The sequence below is a fragment of the Stegodyphus dumicola genome, chromosome 4 (genome assembly GCF_044657685.1).
Source record: "Stegodyphus dumicola isolate Sdum_Otavi_A_Nest chromosome 4, ASM4465768v1".
In the NCBI taxonomy this organism is placed as follows: Eukaryota; Metazoa; Arthropoda; class Arachnida; order Araneae; family Eresidae; genus Stegodyphus; species Stegodyphus dumicola.
In genome coordinates, this window is record NC_140771.1 from 243,106,806 (window position 1) to 243,127,845 (window position 21,040).

General features: G+C 34.2%; 1 protein-coding gene across 1 annotated transcript in view; it reads right to left on the minus strand.

Moving 5' to 3' along the window:
- LOC118196806 (uncharacterized) overlaps window positions 1–21,040 on the minus strand; it is a 405,955-nt gene that overhangs the window by 35,339 nt on the left and 349,576 nt on the right. The window contains exon 2 of the mRNA XM_085816152.1: window positions 12,449–12,784. Coding sequence (XP_085672278.1) covers window positions 12,449–12,770 — 322 coding nt within the window. The 5' untranslated portion in view covers window positions 12,771–12,784. The remainder of the gene's footprint in view (window positions 1–12,448; window positions 12,785–21,040) is intronic.

Genomic DNA, 21,040 nt, shown 5'->3' on the forward strand with positions numbered 1-21,040 from the left:
CACCTTTTCAATTAAAATTAAAGTTTTTAGCGAAAACATGCAACTCAGCCAGAGGGCAGGAAGCCAAAATTCTCTGTGCACCAAAAGTTAATTTTCCATCCCATTGGGCGAAAAGACTCTGAAGTTGGTGCACAAATGACTTAGTTCACTATTCTACTTAGAGTTTCAAATATAAACAAATAAAACCCTCGTTTGGCCTAGCGCTACTTCAACTTTTAAATTGTTGATAATTCTATAACTCTTTGAGTGTAGATTAACTAAAGGCATAAAAACCTCAATCAAAACATAAGAAGAAAATCATTTTTAAAGCAAAAAATGCGCAGTTTGCAAACATATAAATATAAAAACAAAGAAATTACTGAGCCAGGTGAGAGGGTGGGTTTATATCTATATATAGAGAGAGAGGTATGTACATATATCTATGTGTGTGTATGTATACGTTTGGTGAGGTCAATTGCAACAAAAAGGGGAGGTGCACAACTACATATTATAGCAGTCCTAATTTCAATGTTCTACGGCTAATCATTTTTGAGATATGCGCGATACATAGTACAGACGTAACAAAAAGGAAATCTTCTAAATCCATTTGAAATCCATTCTACAATCTGCTTTAAAGTAAATAGCCAGATGTCACGCCAAAAAATCGCTCAAATGGCTTCGAAAGCGGTCAAAGTGGATATCTTCGTTGAAATACGGTACCCAAAATTTATCGCGATTTAAATATTCCCTTTACTTTCCAAGAAAGTAAAAATGGAAAATCTTGATATATCTAGTTAAAACTATTAAATGTTTTTATCAAATTATGCTAGCTGATATAGCTTTTATGCAGTCATTATAATTTTTGTCTTCTCTACAATAATTACTTTAAGCTGCTAGTAGACGAAATATAATAAAAGTAATTGCGAAAGTTAGGGCAATCTGCTTAGGTATATACCGTGGATCGAACAGCGAAAGAAAGTCACCATAGCATTTGTTTTATGTGCCTTTTGTTATTTTATTGAAGCTATACAAGCACTAAAAAGCGTTTGAGGAATACTACCTACCTAATGAACATGCCCAGCCGCATATAAAGTTTCTTTGCTAAGATGTGGGAAGAATGAATTCCACCTTTATAATCTTCTTGAGTAACATAAAGTTCATTAAGAAAAGACACGAAAACATTCTTTGCTTAATCTGTAACACTTATAAGAGCATATGATGTGGCTTGTACACATCTTCCGTCAATTCCATGCTTTAAATAGCAATGAGCTTTAAGTAAAGAAAGTGTTACTAAGTACCACTTACGATTGATCGCATGTAAAAATTATCTAACATGTTATTCCAATAAACAGGAAGGTCTGTAATGCGAAATTTTGGATTATAAATTATTAAGCGATATATAAAACTGATGTTGTTTTTTTAATTTATGCCAACATAATCCAATATTACCCCATTTATTTCTTTGTTAATAAAATCATATTTTATTGTGCAGTGAAACAGCATACAATTTAATTGGTTTTTAATTAAATTAAGTGTTATATTATAAATTTACTCAGTATAAGAAAATAAATAATAAAATAAAATGGTGTAGAGATAATTTAGTGTAATAACTAAAATAGTAAAAAAATAAATTAACCAATCAGCGGATGTCATAATTTGAGAGACCTGTTTGCCAAACTCTTGTTGCAATGACTTTCCCCCACGAAAGTCTGTTAAGGGTATCAAATAGAGGGTATTCCAAAATTCACGGAAGATTTGAATTTTGCCCCATTTGTGCGAGAAAGAGTTGCCAACAACAACAACAGAAAAAAAATAAATAATAACGATTAACAGTTTAGGATTACTGGAATCGAAGCTCTACACTGAAAGAACAACACGCATCCATTCTTGAGGAATATTTTAAAATACTGAAGGTTCGGAACCTACAGTTCACAAATTTCGTGCAAATATGGTCGGGAAAGTGATTTAAGTTCATCAGCTGTGAAGAGATTAATTAAAACATTTAGAAAGGCTGCATCAATTAGTGATCTTAAACACGCTAGCCGTTCATCAACACTTTGTTCAATGCAAAACTTGGAAGCAGTTCGTTAGAGTGTTGCTGAGAGTTCAGGGACATCAGTTCGGCACCGTGCTCAAGAACTGGACATTTCGAGAAGATCTCGATAGCGTTATTATCTCAAAAGATTTGCATCTCTGTGCTTACGAAGTTTAATTCATTCAAGAACTAAAGCCTACTGATCACACACAGCTAAGGAAGTTCACTGAATGGATTATGGAACAGCAACAAGTGGATGCCGATTTTTCAAACAAAATCATCTACAGCAATGAGGCTTATTTTCAGTTTGATGGCTTGGTTAATCGGCAAAATTGTCGCAATTGAAGTTCAGAAAATCCATGATAAAATGTTGAGATACGAATACATCAACAAGTGTCATTGTTCGCGGATTTGAGGCTGGAGGCATCATTGGACCATTCTTCTTCGAAAATGCGGCTAACCAGGCAACAGGTGATGGTGCTCGCTATCGTGCTATTAAAATCCAGTTTTTCTTTTGTGCCTAACTTGTAAGATATGAATGTGGACGACATGTGGTTTCAACAAGACAGAGAACTACGCCGAGACTACCCGTCAACGGTTATTCTGCACAGATTCTTAATATACGTATATAAACCTTAATAATAATTAGATACAGTGAGTATTAGAGCATCTGTTTATACTTTCAATATTTATAGAAAAAGAAATAAGTCGTACTGTTGTTACCTGTATAGTGCTCAAGGGTCTTGCCAACGACAGGTGCAATTTTGGTGTCCTTGCCACGACGAATTTCGTGGGCTTGATTACTGTCAGACAAGTGAGATAAGTCACAACAAAAACAACCACAGACATTACTGAAAAAATAGTGAAAAGTGTTGTGGCTATTCTAATTCGTACTTACCGAAATTTCACTATAAAAAGTTTGAGCCGGAAACCTGGATATGTATATGGACTATCGGGAAGATAATAATCAGTGAATTGCATTGATTTTTATGATGCAGGTGTGTTCACTATAATCACAATACCCATACAACATACTTAAGCAAATTACATCAATTAAACATTAATATGTTTTAAAATCCTGATGCCTCATCTTCCCTTTGTTCACTTCCGATTTTCTAACTGCGTCAAGAAAGATTTTGCTGCTTTAGGCCTAGCCTCCTCCTTTTGCTTGAATTCGCCAGGAGAACTTCAAACATTATGCCCTTTGAACTTTTCTTTCCTTCCCATCATGGAAGAAATTTTTGTATTCCTTAAAATATGCTAAAAACTTTTAATATCTTTTTAACATATTTGTTAAAATTTGTTTGTTTTCTTTCGTTAAAGAAATTACCCACCAAAATAATCAAAGCATATAGCTTAGTATTTATCGCGTACCAGAATTAAGTCACTGATTCCATAACAAATCTTTTCTGCTTATTGGCCATCGAATGCTTATCACGAAGTAAAATCTCTTACAGTTTGATTTAGATGCAGAAATTCAAAAATGAGGTTCGCATATTTTAAATGACTTAGAAAAGTTGTACGCAGAATAAAGCGAATCGATAAAGAAAGTTTTTTTTTTTAATGGGAATGAAGAAAGCTTATTTTATTTGAAAAATAGGAACATGGCATTTATTTGAATATCATCTGATATCTCTTTGTGGAAAATGGTCGTATCAGTTATAAATTATTTTGTGCAGATTTTACAGTTAAATGACCTCCGAACATATTTACGGGAATAACACTGACTCTGAATGGAAAGTTGTTCTACGTTGTTTTCATCTTCCGGTTAAGGATTTTATGCCTTTAGTAAATCTGTGTGCAATATTTTTAGAATTATCAGCAATTTTAAAGTTGTTTAATTGCCGCTAAGCCTTTTTTAATGGATGTTTACATTTGAAACAGGAGACTAGTGGATTTGTTGCCAATCTAGAGAAACTTAGCTTCGCAACAACAAAGATAACGCATTCATTTATTATTGCCGATTAAATCATTCTTAATTCTTTCTGGAATTATGTCGAGGAAATAAGTGTTTGAGATTTACTTTTTAATTTTTAATATAGATATTTTGAGTTTTTATGTATTTTTGCCTTTTCGCGAAGTGAGAACTGAATTAATTAAATGAGAAGTACTCAGTCGTCTGTGAAAAACTGTTTCTTTTTTTTTTTTTTTGTTTGTTTGTTTGCTTAATTTCTTTTATACATCATTGTAGCTTTATTATAGTATTTGAATAGAACATGTGGCAACGATTAGATGATTCTTTTCTTTAAATGATATAAATTTTGTGCATTATGAGTTATAATATGAACGAAATATATAAGTTAACTGTTATATAATTATTATATTATATAACAGTTAACTTGGTTTCCGTTATATAATTATTATATAAGTTAACTGTTATATAATTATTAATACTGTTAAGTGAATCTAGCGCCAGATTGTCGCTATGGTAAACAAATACTAGAGTGAATTTTAAAGAATGCATTTATTCTATAGTGGTTTATGCGCTGTCGGCGAAGTAGATTTAATTCAATCCAATAAGTTTAAATGAAATGCAAGAAAAAATGCGTATAATTTAGTATTCCAATACAAAGAAGTCAAGTGGTGTATACATCAGATTTTTTTAATTTATTGACGTATGGCTGCTTGCTTTGTCTTGATACAATTTTATTTGTTGATCGCAATGTCGGTAGAGAAGGTATTTCATATTTGAAAATTGAGTATAAATTATGTCTCTGATAATATCTAGAACTTACTTTAACAGTTTTCTGCCATCACTTTAATTTTTATTTGCCGTTATATCAAAAACCAGCAGCGGTCATAAATCCTATTGAAAAACTTTCTTCAGCTTCTTTAAACCATGTTTTAAGGATTTTTCTCCTCTTTGTTGATAAAAAATACATCTAATTCTTATCGTAGTTATTTAAATACATCCAAGATTCATTCATTGTGACAACATTTTTCCATTTTTGTTCGGGTTATTATCTCATAAAATATTTTGAAGCAACTTCTGCATTCGGCGATATGGTGTGCAGAAAGACGGTGCGATTAGTTTTTTATTTCCATTTTAAATAGTTTCTTTTAAGATTACAGATCTTACCTTTCCAATATTCCAAATATTCCGTTTTTTGGAACAATTTTTCCATTTGCAGCCAAACTTTGACATTTTCTCCCTTTCTTGTTGTTGTTGCTTATGCGCACTTGTTTGACGTAGTCAGCCCAAGCTTACGAAATTCCTCGGGACAAACAGCGGAAGATTACGCCTGCCGTTGGCAACAGCCTTGAGCACCTAATAGGTGACAGTGCGATTTGACTCAGTTCCGCCCCCAGATTTGATTGGAGAGCACCCCGGTGGAGGACACTCGCTTCCATCCAGACACACGAGAGGACTTTCGACTCGCCGCATAGTTAGAGTGCTGCCATGCCGCACAGATACTATCATTTACAAACATCCGTGCCTTCTCCGGGTTTCGAACCCGCGCCCTCGGCACGGCAGTCAGCAATGATAACCGCTTTACCGGTTGGGCGGCAGCCCTTTTTTGTTGAGAATATAACCTATCGTAGCTCAAGATATAAAATAACCATGGCGGGCTTTAGTAACTACGTAGGAATAATTTCCTTAGAAAGAGAATAAAAATAGCCTTCCATCTATTGCTCTTTTTAAAGTGCCATTTTGCATAAAAGCAAAACTGTCTAGTTGCAGACGATAATTTATATTTTTAAAAATGTAGTTACAGAAAAAAAAAATTCTAAGCAGATGATTTTTTTATAGCAAAGCAAAATCGTTTAAGAAATGTAGGAACAACCTCTGTATAACAAACCTAAAGAGCTGAATCAAAATTTTTTCTGACCTTTGGATGACCCTTTGAGCCCTCTGAAACCTCTGGAAATGCTTCAAAGCGATAATTAAATTACTGCTTCAGACGAACATCAAACATTGATTAATTCAGATTGTCTACAGCCGACTATAATACTACACTTAGAAGCTGCTCACGAAATACGATGCATTGTGCCTGGGCTTTAATTTTGCAGATGTTCTCCATATTTTAAATATTTTAACGGGGATTTATTAATATCTTCATCGAATGCTGCGACAGTCGCCATATTTGCTGTGTTAGCAATTAATATAGTAATGCCATTAACACGTTTTCGAATGTATGCTTGTCTTTTTCACTTGGATCCTGGAAATTCTTTTGCACGATTTTTCTGAACACTGTGAAGGTGACAAAGGAAAGCTCAAGGATTACTGAAATGAAGAACTTTATTAACTAATTCAATTAAATTTTCTAAAAATACAAAAAGGGGGAGGACAGTTCTATATCTCCCGTTCTACTGGGCCGATTGACAAAATTCAAACTGCGTTTTTCCTATCTCGAAAGCGCGACTTAGGATATATATTAAATTTATATACAGCGCTATTATAACATAAGTATTTTGTCACAAAATCGGACTTTTTCGAAAATAACACACCAGTTTTTTAGGTATAAGTAGGCTAGTCTGTGACCGGTTAATATTAGATTCAGTTGCCCTTTTTCAGTAGCGTTACATAACAGAATATTCTCGAGTGTGGGAGAACAGATGAATTTAGGGGGATATCAACAAATGTAAAATGTTAATTTTGAAGTCGTCAGTTATTTTTTAAAGAAGTTACCGTATTTTGTTATATTTTATATATATCTATATATGTGTGTGTACGTACATACGTGAAGACGTTGCAAAAAACATCCCTTTTAAAACTATTTTACAATCCGTTTTGGGAAAAAAAAAAAAAAAAAAAACCTTCATTCTGCTAGTACGTACGGTTACAGCCGAAAACATCGCGGATAAAAAAGTCGTGGAGAAAACAACACAAGCGAAAACGTCGTGGAGAAAACAACGCAAGTAGAAAACGTCGTGGGAGAAAACAAAGATCGCAAAGAGAAAACATCGTGGTCGAAAATAAAGCGGTTCAAAAACTTCGCAGTTTAAAAATATCGTCGTCCATAATATCGTGGTAAAAAATAAAGTACCTGCAAATCATCGCATGACGATAACAGCGCATAATAACATATTATCAAATCGCATAATAACATAATCTGTAATGACTTCCGTCATAACTAACAAATCGACATCCGGAAATTTGATTGTATACTATACATGAAAATGTTAACGACATTTTAAGAATAAGTGGAAACAAAACAATATGTAATTTTCATTTAAACAAAATCAGATTAACAAATGTGAAAGAGAATAATTTGGTCATTAACTTAGCAATTTTTATAGAGGTAACCTCATGCAGTTATATATCTTCCTTTTTCTAAGCATTTTTGGACTGTATTTTTCATGAAAAATTATGAGTTAAACTTTATAAAAGAAAGCTTAATTTATTAATGACCTTTGTTAATTAACTGTATAAGTTTAAAATTCTATTAAGCTTAAGTTGCATTAATTTTCTACTCATTTTCAATTTTTAAATGCTTATATGTTTAAGTTTCCTTCTTATTTTTTCAGCAAAAATTTATTAGTTCGTTCAAATATATAAAACAAAGTAAAAGAATCCCTCTTTCCTTCTTGCACTCTGTGATCTTTATACGACCATGCATTACAACTTTGAAAAGCTGAAAACGCATGTCTGCGATGTTATCGTCATGCGATGATTTATAGGTACTTTATTTTTTACCACGATATTTTTGAAGATGATGTTTTTGAACCGCTTTATTTTTCGAAGGCGATATTTTGTACCACGATGTTTTTTAACTGCGATATTTTCTCCTTGCGTTGTTTTCTCCGCAACGTGTTTGTCCGCGATGTTTTCGCCACGACGTTTTCGACGGACACCGTACGTACAGATGATACGTAAAACATTCTTCAAATAGATTTCAGAGCGGCCAAAATGGATATTTTCGCTAAAATCTAAGAGCCGAAATACGCGTAACATTCGAACTTGAAGAGTGGATGGCGCTGAATGTTGTCTGACAGAACTGGTTTGGAGATGAAAAAACGCAGACGAAGCCGCCATGACAGCGACAGCCGTCACTCCAGCTAGTATTTTATATCAGGGAGTGGCAATAAATTTCTCTCAAACTAGAATTTTAATAGGTTCGTGCAAAAGCAAAGTAAATTTTTAAAATGTAATAAAGCGAAAAAAAAAAGTCTGAAAGTTTTCGGATTTTATATTTCGCCCGAAGGGAAGATTTTTTAACGTTTTGTGTGTTACTTTCATTTATTAAATATCATGTTCTTCGCACTTAAACTATAAAATTCATTTCAACAGTAATATCGCAAAATAATTTTTAAATGAGCATTTCTTTACAAATTTCTGATACACAGTCTCGCGCTGGAGATAATTTGTTTCCCCGTACAGTGTTGCCACTGCTCGCTTTGAAATCGTTGCGTTTGTTAATCAAAAATTCGTCAAAATGTTATAAAATAATAAATAGATAACAAAAGAAATTTCGAATTCCAAATTAGGGATTTCAGATGCCCATATTCGGTGGAAGATTAAGTTATTCAAAATTTGAGGGATCTAGGTACCGTTGTTTCATCACAATGCGAGACACATACATACATTTATGCAGATTATTCATTATTTAATTCCTTTAAATGTAATTCAGGGCTCTAATATTGGCTGGCAACAGATTGAAAAGTGAACCGACATTTATAGTGAATCGACACAAAGTGCCAAAACGAAATTAATAGCCCTTTGGTCTAAAAATTAAAATTTCAAATCTCCTTTCGAGAAGTATAAAGGTTGTTCGCACGTTTTTTACACGAGTGGCATTGTATTCACAGAATTATTTTATAAAGTATTTCTCCCGCCTTCCTAGCGTGCCTTCGTGGTGTAGTGGTTCTGCACACTAGGCCGGTATTCCAGAGGTCCGTGGCTCGAAAGGCGGTTGCTAATTTTTCATCTTGCCTGCTTCCAAAAAATATACCTAATGCCTCTATAGCGGCGCCCGAACTAAAAGGTATTGGATGATGATTCTCCTCACCCAGAATTAGACGATTGGGTCCCCTAAAACCCCAGTCGCCCTTTAAAAGGAAGGAGTATATAAGGTATTTCTCCCGCCTCCGTGGTGTAGTGGTTCTTCACGCTGGGTCGGTATTCCAGAGGTCCGTGGTTCGATTCCCGGCGAAAGCGGTTGCTAATTTTTCATCTGGCCTGCTTCCAAAAAAGTACTTAATGTTTCCATAATTTAGCCTAAAATTTGGTTCTTTGAATATTCTGTTTGATAACTCTTATTCTTCTCTAGTTTTATACACCGTAATTTTCTAGATAATGAGGCTTTTTGTGGGAACGGAAGAGGTATTTTATCCCATTCGCCTTAGCAGCTTTCCAAAGTCGAAGGGGAGGTAAAGGTCGATGTTTGGAGAACCCACTTTTTAGGCTAACAGTAAATCGATAATTAAATGCATATGTGACGCTTCGCTTCAATAAACTTAAAATAGAGTATCACAATATAACAATATAAATTCCTTAAAACAGAAACATGAAATGATCATAGAATTTAATGAGCGGTTTAATACTTTTGAATGATCATAAATGTTTCGAACTTCCCACAAATCACTCAAATTCATTAATGGAAATATTTACTCCTTTTGATGTATTTTCCTTAGCCGGTTGAATATCTGACATCGAAGCTGCAAAGCAAATGCTTTATTTTCGATTAAGCAAAACCGTGTATATGTTTTCAAGAAATCGAATTAATTCAAAAGAGAAAATTCTCTACAGCAGTTTAAGAGGACATGCCTGAAGTATTCTTTAAATGGACATTAAAAACATCAAAGGAAATAACTTTTAATTTAGCACTTTTAATTAATGACGTTCCTTGAGTTAGGAATCCTTAAAGAATTTTCAGTTTCAATCAAATTTTTACGTGATACTGATGCTTAAGCTGAATTATACAGATGCTGTCCGCACATGTTTATCCGATTTTCATTGTGTTTATAGAAATATTTTACCTAAAATCGTGGTGTTTTAAATGTTCTATTTCATAACATCTTTATTTTTCACTTTAATTCTACACCTTTAATCCTAAGATAATAAACCATTCCTCTTGAACAGCTTCCAATGTCCATGGAGGATTGCAGGTCGAGGTTTGGATAATCCGCTTTTTAAAACTCCAGAAAAGCAAAATTGCATGCGAGATACGTCAGGAGATATAGTAGGGATATGAATGAAGGGTATTTGTTTGACACCTATTTCTTGTTCTGTTTTTACAGGAAATTGGCAGTGAATTTTGACCTGCGGCTGCTTGCTTTACCTTGATTGTATGATTGATGACACTGTGGGATAAGAGAAGGTATTTTATACCTGAAAATCGGGAAGGAAATATGTTCCTGATAATGTGTAGAGTTAATTTTAAAGTTTTTATCCACTCTCTTTATTTTTAATTTGTTATTATATGAAGAAACACCTACAATCATAAATCCATTTGAGAATCTTTCTTGAGATTCTTTGAACAATGTTTTCACATTTTTGGCTCCTCTCTGATGATAATAAATAGATCTCTTTTTATTTAAGTCATTTAAATGCACTCAAGGTTCATCTACTGTAACAACATTTTTCCACTTTTGACCGGATAAATGTTTCTCATGAAGAATTCTGCGTTCGGGGACATGTCGTGAATAAAGAAGATACACGTTGCTTCGGTCGCCTTCTTCAGATTCAAATCATCATTAATGACTTTATTTACTGTTGACAGGGCATTTTAATGATTTTGTATCTGTCTTTACTTGAGAGAGTTTCTTTCAACATTAAACACTTAACCTTTACAACATTCGAAACATTTACCTTTATACTTTGGGGACAAATTTTTACATTTGAAGCCAAACTTTGACTTTTTACTTCCTTGTACAAAGTAAAAAGGAAGTACTGTAATTGCGAAAAGTTTCACGCAGCATGTTTCAACGAAAATATCCATTTTGACCGCTATCGAATGCAATTTAACGGTGTTTTTGCGTGAAATCGGTATGTAAGGACAGAATAAAAGACTCTTTTCCTTCAAAAAATTATAAAACTGCTTTAAAATTAATTCTGAAGAGAATTTTTCGTCGCGTCAGTACAAACGTATGTACGTACGTATCTCAACTCGAAAACGAGTAGCCTCAGAACGTTGAAATTTTGTATATAGGACTGCTATAACATGTAGATGTGCACCTCGTATTTTGGTTGCAATCGGCCGCACCAAACATATATAAATATATTTATATATATATCCACTCTGTTACCCGGCTCAGTGATCTCAGTTTCTTTACTCTTATATGTTTGTAAATTGTACATTTTTTGCTTTAAAAATGATTGAATTATGTTGTTCTTATCTTCCGCTTAAGGTTTTTATACCTTTCGTAAATCTGGTAGCAATATTTGTACAATTATCAACAATTTAAAAACTGTTTAAGTGCGGTTAAGTTTTAAATAACATGGCGGACATATTTGTTTACATTTGAAACAGCAGAATAGTAGACTTGTTGCCAATCTAGAGAGACTAAGCATCGCAACAACAAAGATAATGCCTTCATTTATTATTGCGAATCAAATCATGCTTAATCCTTTCTGGAATTGTTTCGAGGAAATAAGTGTTTAAGATTTACTTCGTAATTTTTAATACAGATATTTTGAGTTTTTATGTATAATTGCCTTGTCGCGAAGTGAGAACTGAATTAATTGAATAAGAAATACTCAATCGTCTGCGAAAAACTGTTTGTTTTTGGTTTGCTTGCTTAATTTCTTTTATACATCGTTCTAGCTTTTCCAGTATTTGAATAGAACATGTGGCAACGATAAGATAATTCTTCAAATGATATACATTTTGTGTATTCTGAGTTGTGATATGAACGAAATATTAAGTGAACCTAGCGCCAGAGTGTCGCTATAGTAAAAATATAGTGAATTTTAAAGAATGCATTTATTCTATTGTGGTTTATGAACTGTCGACGAAGTAGATTTAATTTAATCTAATAAGTTTAAATGAAATGCAAGAAAAATGCGTATAATTTAATATTCCGTACAAGAAGTCATGTGGTGTACACATCAGATTTTTTTATTTTCTGGTTGACAATATTAACCGTAGGTTTAGATACCTAAAACCGTTGTCTTTAGCAGTGTTTTTCAATAGCTAGATAGAAAGTAATTTCTTTGGAAAGACGATAAGCATAGCCTTGCTTCCATTGCTTCATTAACCGCGCCATTTTGCATGAAAACAAAGCTGCAACAGACGATAATTTATACCTTTAAAAATGTTGTTGCAGTTAAAAAAAAAGTTTTCCAAGCAGATGGCTTTTTTATAGCAAAGCAAAATCTCTTAAAATTGTACGAAGAACCTTTGTATGGTTGTTTAATATTTAGTTGCTCTAGGCATCGTCCTTTTCCCTTTTTACTCTTCTGCTGTACAGATTATTATTGTGCACATTTTAAAACAGCATCAGAAAACGTTTTAAAATAAGCTATTAAAAAACATTTCGCGGCCAACTTACCTCCAAGTATCTGACGAGCCATTGTAACGGAATCACTATCTGGCCAAGAATTTAAAGTTAAGAATCCATTTCTAGTGGCAGCTGTTTGTCCCAAGCCGTCTTTATCCATAGCTCCGTAAAGGTAATTGCTGGCATCTTCGTTTAATTCACTCCAGCTTGGGTTTGTGTGAGAGAAAGAACCTTTGTGGGATCCAAGATATTGTCCTTGTTTTGGAGTATCGAAATCTGGGAAGTTGCTGTGGGTGGAATGGATAGCCGTTGTGCAAAGGAGGAAGGACGCAAAGAATGCAGTCCACATGGAGACAGCAATCCACATTGCCATTGCAGTTCTCTAATCTAGATTGAAAAACCATTCATTATCAATCTTGAAAGAATTTCAGTTATTTGTAACAAAGTTTGTAGCATAAAAAATTAACAGGTATGCTGTACCCACACAAAATTAAGGGGGGGGGCATTTCCGTTTCTCCCGTTCTACCAGGTCGATTGATGAAATTTAATTCTCGTTTCTCATGTTTGGAAAGCGCGACTTTATTAGATCTATATGTAGCATTTTTCTGACATATATGTATTTTGAACAAAATCGAACTTCCTGAAATGATGTACAGATTCTTTTGGACATCTAAGACTCAACTTATGCCAAATACCCAGTTTTGTAAAAAATCGCACAAGAAGGTTTCAAAAAATCATCTTTAAAAATGCTAACTCTTCAGTGTTAATTAAATTTGATATATATTTATTAATATCTCCTTTTTTTTATTAAATTCACCTTTGATTCGGTCTGTGATAAGGTTACATAAAAGAAGAAGAGACTGAAGATTTATATGGACAAGGATGTCTCGTGAGCATAAGCTGAAAATTATTATTTTTTTTAACTTACAAATACGTTTTCAATAGTTATTAAAATAATTAAATCATTGGCAATGTAAAAAAAGCAAGCTCGAGAGCCACGAATTGCTCTCGCAGGTAAAATGTATAGAATTTGATTTTTGAAAATAGTAAGTTTCTCTCTTGTCGAATTGTATGTAGCCATTTTTTATGCGTTCAATAAAATTTTTATGCTGTGTTTTGTTTTGAACCTGATGTCCAACCCAGGGTTTGTATAGCGGTTTCGGCCACTAACCACAAGTTTTTCACCGTTTGGAATTTAAGTTGAATCAAAATAAAATTCGCAGTCATTTTTTGGTTTGAAATTAGTATTTTTTAAAAGTATTTTTAAACTTTTTTGAAAAACCTTTGAACTAAAACCTATTTAAGTTTTACCATCCCCTTAAAGTTGAAGTATTTCGAGACATACCTGCAAAAAAAAACAAAAGATTTTTATTCAAAATCTCTGAAGATATACATGAATCCAAATACTGTCGCGTATGGAAATTTTGTACCTTCGTTATAAGCTATAATAATGCTAAATGTGGTTTACGCCCTTTGTTAAAATTATTTGTATGAATGAACGAAGCACCTTCTGTACAATGAGAGGGAAAGGAAAATGGGTTACCATATGCCATATATTATGAATTTTACCAAGTGAATTATTCTCGGCTCTAACTGGGAAAATAATAATGCACCAAGATAAATTTTTTAATTTTTCGATAAATGTCTACTAAATTTTACAAATTTTGATGTCTGAGCATTATTTAAGTCGTAGAATCTAAGTAGGAAAAACCATTTGTATATGGTATGTCATTTCAGGAAAAATGCGATTTTATCTCAAAATACTTATGTTAGACCAACGCTGTATGTAAATCTAATTTATACAATAAGTCGCACTTTCGAGACATGAAAAACGCAAATTAAATTTCGCGAAGTAGAATGGGAGATATAAAACTGTCTTTCTCTCTCTTTTTACTTCCGTGTACGAAGTGAAAAGGAAGTATTGTAATCGCGAAACGTTTCAGGCAGCATATTTCAACGAAAATATCCATTTTGACCGCTATCATATGCAATTTAACGATGTTTCTGCGTGACATCCGTACGTAAGGACATAATAAAAGACTTTTTTCCAGCCAAAAAATTATAAAACTGATTTAAAATGAATTCTAAAGATAATTTTTCGTGGCGTCTGTACATACGTGTACGTACAGACGCCACGTACGTACGTTTTTGAATTATGCGATGTACGTACGTACGAACATATCTCGCATAATTCAAAAATGAGTAGCCTCAGAACGTTGACATTTTGTACATAGGACTGTTAAACCATGCAGATGTGCACCTCGTATTTTGGTTGCAATCGGCCGCACCAAACGTATATAAATATATGTATATATACACTGACTACCAATAAGCATTTGGACACCTATGCAATTGACGATATCTGCGATCCTAAGGTACGTCACGGACTCTGCCGGTATATATCGTGTAGGAAACAGCATCGGCTTTAGTCGTATGCAAGATGCCTCGCAGTTCGGAGCTCTCTGATTTCGAGAAAGGTATAATTATCGGGTATCACAAATGTGACCGATGCATAAGGGACATATCTAGCGATCTGAAGTACCCAAAATCGTCAGTGGCCTATGTGATTAAGAAGTGGAAGGCGAGCGGTGATTGTCGGAATGTGCCCCGAGTCGGCAGACCAATGAAACTGGGGGATAGAGATCGACGAGTGCTGTCTAGAGAAATTCAGAAAAACCGCACCCAACCGATGGCCCTCATCCGCCAGGAGTTTCAACAGGCATCCGGGAGTACTGTGTCAATAAGTACCATCTGTAAGGAAGCACATCTGCTTGGTTTTCATGGTCGTGCTGCTGCCCATAAGCCTTTAATCACAAAGTCCAACCGCTCTGCTCGGTTAATGTGGTGCAAAGCACATCGAAATTGGACCGTAGATCAGTGGAAACGGGCTCTTTGGAGTGACGAATCAAGCTTCACCCTTTACCGTTCGGATGGCAGGGTCTGGGTCTGGCGTCTACCTGGAGAACGTCTCTTGCCAGAATGCATTGTGCCAACAGTCAAGTTCGGCGGAGGTGGAATTATGGTCTTGGGGTGTTTCTCCTGGTATGGGCTGGGACCCTTGGTCCCCATTCATGGTAAGCTCAACTCCGATGCCTACTGCACTATTTTGGATGACAATGTGCTTTCTACGTTGTGGCAGTTTTACGGGTTGGACCCCTGTTACTTTCAGGACGACAATGCCAGTTGTCATGTTTCGACGTTAACCAAGGCTTGATATGGTGCCAATGGAGTTCATCGAATGGACTGGCCTGCCCAGAGTCCAGACCTGAACCCTATCGGGAACCTCTGGGAGGAGTTGCATCGCCGAATTCAGGGGTGCACTACCCGTGCAAAATCGGTGAAGGAACTTCTATGTCTTCTCCAAGCCGAGTAGAAGAAAATACCACTACCTGTCATACAAAGACTTGTGGAAAGTATGCCCCGGAGGGTCCACGCTGTAATTACCTCTCGTGGAGGCTCTACCAACTATTGATTTTTTATAAAGTTACTTTTTCTTTTCTATCACAGGTGTCTAAATACTTATTGGTTGTCAGTGTATATCCACTCTATTAATCGGCTCAGTGATCTCAGTTTCTTTACTCATGTCAGTTTTACTATATGTTTGTAAGTTGTGCATTTTTGGCTTTAAAAATGATTGATTTATGGTGTTCTTATCTTCTGGTTAAGGTATTTATGCCTTTAGTAAATCTGCATGCAATATTTGTGGAGTTATGAACAATTTAAAAATTGTTTAATTGCAGCTAAGCTTAATTATTTTTGCGATGGTGGCCACTGCTTGTTTACATTTGAAACAGCAGAATAGGAGATTTATTGCCAATTTAGAGAAAGTAAGCTTCGCCACAACAAAGATAACGTCTCCTTTTATTATAGCGAATGAAATCATGCTTAAGCTATTGTGGAATTTTATTCGAGGAAATAATAAGTGTTTAAGATTTACTGCGTAATTTTCAATATAGATATTTTGAGTGTTTATGTATTTTTGCTTTGTCGCGAAGTGAAAACTGAATTAATTGAATGAGAAATACTGAATCGTCTGTGTTGAAAATCTGTTTCTTTTTGTTGTTATTGTTATTTGCTTAATTTCTTTCGTATATCGTTTTAGATTTATTATTGTATTTGAATAGAACATGTGGCAACGATTCGATAATTCTTAAAATGATATAAATTTTGTGCATTCTGAGTTAAAAAATGAATGAAATGTAACGCTTTTAAGTGAACCTAGCACCAGAGTGTCACTATGGTAAGCAAACATAGTGAATTTTAAAGAGTGCATTTATTCTATTGTGGCTTATACATTATCGACAAAGTAGATTTAATTCAATCACATAAGTTTAAAGAAATGCAAGAAAAAATGAGCATAATTTAATATTCTGTACAAGGAAGTCATGTGGTGTACACATCAGATTTTTTTTTTTTTTTTTTTTTTGTGTGTGTGTGTGTGTGTTTGTATGTGCAGAATATACCACTGTACTACAAATGCTTAAGAAAGGATACATAGAAATATTGTAACTATTCATGGTAAGAAATAACTAATATTTTAAAGGTATCTTCTATGATATTTCGCCTTACCTGATCTTTTATTGAAACTTGGAAAGATATTTGTAATTAAGACATTTTGTTCAGCTAGTTCCTTGCCAGTGCGGTTTAATTTACATTCGCCAAACTAAGAGAGCCTTAAAATTTCGCGTCAAGGAACTGAGGCATATGTTAGAAAAAAGGAAACACAGAAGTCTTCTATTGCTCAACATTGTTGGTCCGAAAAACACTTTCAATTTTTCTGCTGCCAAAATTATTCAAAAGACTTCTTCCATTGTAGAACTGGATTTTCTAGAATCATTTCACATTCATAAAAATCTTTCTGTTCTAGTTAACGATCCTAATTCCAATCCAAATTTGACTTCGGCCTTTAAAGAAATTATGTTTTAGTTCTGGTTTGATAGCGCCAGTATAGATAGATGGCGCCAGTTGCTCATTCTTGTCCAGACTTTCTTATCTTATCTAATCCTTATTTCCTATCTTGTTCATTTGCGGTTTTGCAGCTGAGGATGAAGGTTTGGTAAAACCATCGAAACTAGTCCTGTGAAAATTTTGTAAATATAACGCTGATTTTTGTTGTTTGAATTCTGAATTAGTATTTATTCGGCGTGTTATTGTGTCTTAATTCCCCGCAAAATACAGTCCTCTTATCGGGCATTCAACTAATCGTAAAACTCAGGTAAAGCAAATGTTTTTGAATTTTAGAAAATCCCTCCTCCCCGAAAAATTGACCATTATTAGAGACTTAAAGCACATCGAGGACACCGACCCAGAAAGAGTGATTTAGCGCTAATAAATGAATAAGGATGACTTTATTACACAATTTTAGATTTTCCCTTTGGTTTTAATAAAACCGATTAATTCTTGCTAATCCGATATAGTTTTTGTAAAGACGGATATAAGTAAAGTTCTGTTTATGAGTTTTTTCCTTTCATTTAAAAAAAAATTCTTAAAATTTTGAACCTACTTCCTACGAAACAGTATGTATTTTCCAACTTGAGAGATTCTGCAATCCAGGAAAGTATCGTAGCTTGTGTACGGTTTTGTAATAGAATGAATGCACACGGAACCAGTTGTACCTTGATAAAAGTTATTTCACAAAATGGAACACTTTACAGTTCTGGAACTTTCCACAAGTACAGCTCTTTTCAGTATAACACAGCACAATCGATAATTACACTTCAGTATATTAAGATTGTTAAACACAAAGCAATGCAAAGCTCATTTAAAAAGCGAAACTAACGCGAAGATAATTCAATATTTCTTAGTCGACTCTGAACTGTAAGCTTATAATTGATGCTCTCTTCGGGCGCCGAGAAAACTCTAGTAGCTTCCATTTCTCGAAAACACGGTTATATGGTTAATTCCACATATAAGGGCCGAATACGGTTACAGTTAGATATAGGGACCAATTAGAGTTATTCAATTACAGTATCAAATGCAATTATACATAATATCATAATGAAGTGACGGAAATTACATGTGCTTGTGGTAAGTACACAGAAACTACAAAAAAAGGTGTGTGTGTGATTATGGCAAAGCTTCGAGGGCTATCTGCCTAAGGGGAGGATTGCCTTCGTGGAGGACTTTCTAAGGGAAACTGGCTCGTATACACGTTACACATGGGGAAAACCACGAAAACGCCGATGCAGCCAGCCCGTTCGCGGGATTTGAACCTTGGACAGAACTACCAGTGTTCAGCAACTTTACCGCTCGGCCACTAGTAGGCCCTACAAAAAATTAAAAGACATCGGTCAAGTGACTATGCGTTCTTAAAAGTAAATGTACACTGCACAAAAAAAAGGGCAGACAGTTTTATATCTCCCGTTCTATTTGGCCGATTGACGAAATTCATTTTGCGTTTTTCATGACTCGAAAGCGCGACTTAGGATATGTATTAAATTTATATATAGCATAGTTCTAATATAGGTATTTTGACACAAAATCAGACTTTTCCTGAAATAACATACCAATTTTTTCCATATTTATCTACAACTCAAATGACGCCAAACTACCAAGTTTTGTAAAAATCGCGCGAGTAGTTTTTAAAAAAATTAACTCTCAAACTTTAGCTCCTCAGTGTTAATTGAGTTTGGTGTATATTTATTAATCTCTCTTTTTTTATTAAATTTTTTTATGCTTCCTCTCAAATTTCGAAATTCAGGTTCATTCCAAACAAAACTCACCCATTTTTTATGATTTATTTTTAAAATTTGTATTTTTAAGTAATTTTTATAAATGATTTAAAAACAATTTTGAATTATAATCTATAAAAGTTTTATCATCATCTTATAGACGTATTTCTATTTTCCTACAAAAAATTACGGTTTTTAAAAAAGGTAGGTACGAGGTGCCTTTTTTTCCCTCTCCCGCATAATGGGAGAGGAAAATGGGTTGCCATATATTAGGATGTTCGCCAAGTGAAATATTCTTGGTGCAAACTGAAAAAATTGTGCAAAGATAAATTTCTGAATACCTCCGTAAATTTCACACCAAATTTTACAAAATTTAATATCTAATCATAATTTGAGTCGTAGAATCGAAATATGGAAAAACCAATGGTGTGTTATTTCAGAAAAAGTCCGATTTTGTGTCCAAATCCTTATGTTAGAACAATACTATATATAAATCTAATATATATCTAATCTAAGTCGCGCTTTCGAGACATGAAAAACGGAATTTGAATTTTGTCAATTGGCTCAGTAGAACAAGAGATATAGAACTGTTCCATTTTTTTTCGCAGTGTACATTTACAAAAGCAAAGGATATAAGAAGGTGGTCCTCATTAAGAAGAGTCCTCTCAAGCTGTAATCTAGGCCTGATACCTCCGGCGCATTGATTTCTAGACGTTCTGGAATATTACAGGCATGTCGTAAATTTCCTCAGCAGCTGTTGAGACGCGTGCAACTTTTTTTCGTGTTGCCAACGAAAGTGTCATATATCTCAGTATTTTTTCATATGTTCCCAAGGATTGCTAGTAGGTCCTACAATCAAACACGCCAACGCATCAGACCACCACGCCCTCGGACCTATTCTCTGCTGGCTGAATGCAAAAGGCTATGAATGTTATAGCTGAAATGGGTAGGTTTCCCATTGCACGATATTCCCAATGAAGGTCTCATCCCTCCAGAAATCTGTTCGCCATCCAAACATCGTCGCAATAGGCTCCAAATATATTAAATATAGTCAAACCCCCGCAAGTTGAGGGACTGAAAATTTAGTTGATTTAAATCTACTTAGCTGTGGTCGTATAAAATAACAATAAGCCCAAATTATAAATAAAATAACAATAAAATAACAAATAAATAATACAAATAAAATAACAATAAGCCCAAATAAGCCCTATAGTTATCCCAAGGAACCAAAAGTTAATTCGTTATATCCGGGAATTCGTTATACGCCGAGTTTGCTATAGCGAAGTTTCACTGTAGGTACTACCAACCACACGATGTGGCAAAAGGTGATTTTCCATAACTTAATTATTTTTCATAGAATAACAAATTGGTTCACTATATCCGATTTGATAAGCAGAAAGATGTCTTCTTACAAAATAACATAAAAATTGATTGAAAAATCACGCAGAAAGAGTGATTAGCATTGTAGCATCTCCCAAAAGCTGTTAATAGCAACTTTAACTAAGGATTTTGAAAGTTAATTATTACTTATTATTGCGTGGAATTAATAAATCTACTTTTCAGCTTCAGCATACGTTAATAATCTTCTAAAAATACTTAGCCTAAAACACACGGTTTAGACTTTATCCTCAAATTACACATTTCCACATGTAATATGCATTTACAGCTATGAATAAACATCAACCCTGAAGCGAATGCTGTCTGACAGCTCATCAATGACCTCCAATTGAATCAAAGAGCTGATTTAAACTATTCGTCTCAATAGTTCATGGACTCAGTGCATATGATCTCCTAACGTATGCTTATCGTTTGCCCTGGTTTTTCAAGAATTGCTAGATACATTTGCTTAGGATAACCTTTTGTTTAGATAGCAGGGCAAGACAGATGTGGCGATAAAAAAAATAATATTAAGCTGTTTCTCGTTATTCTAATGTCCTAAAAAAGATGAATTTAATGGTGAGTAATTTTTTAA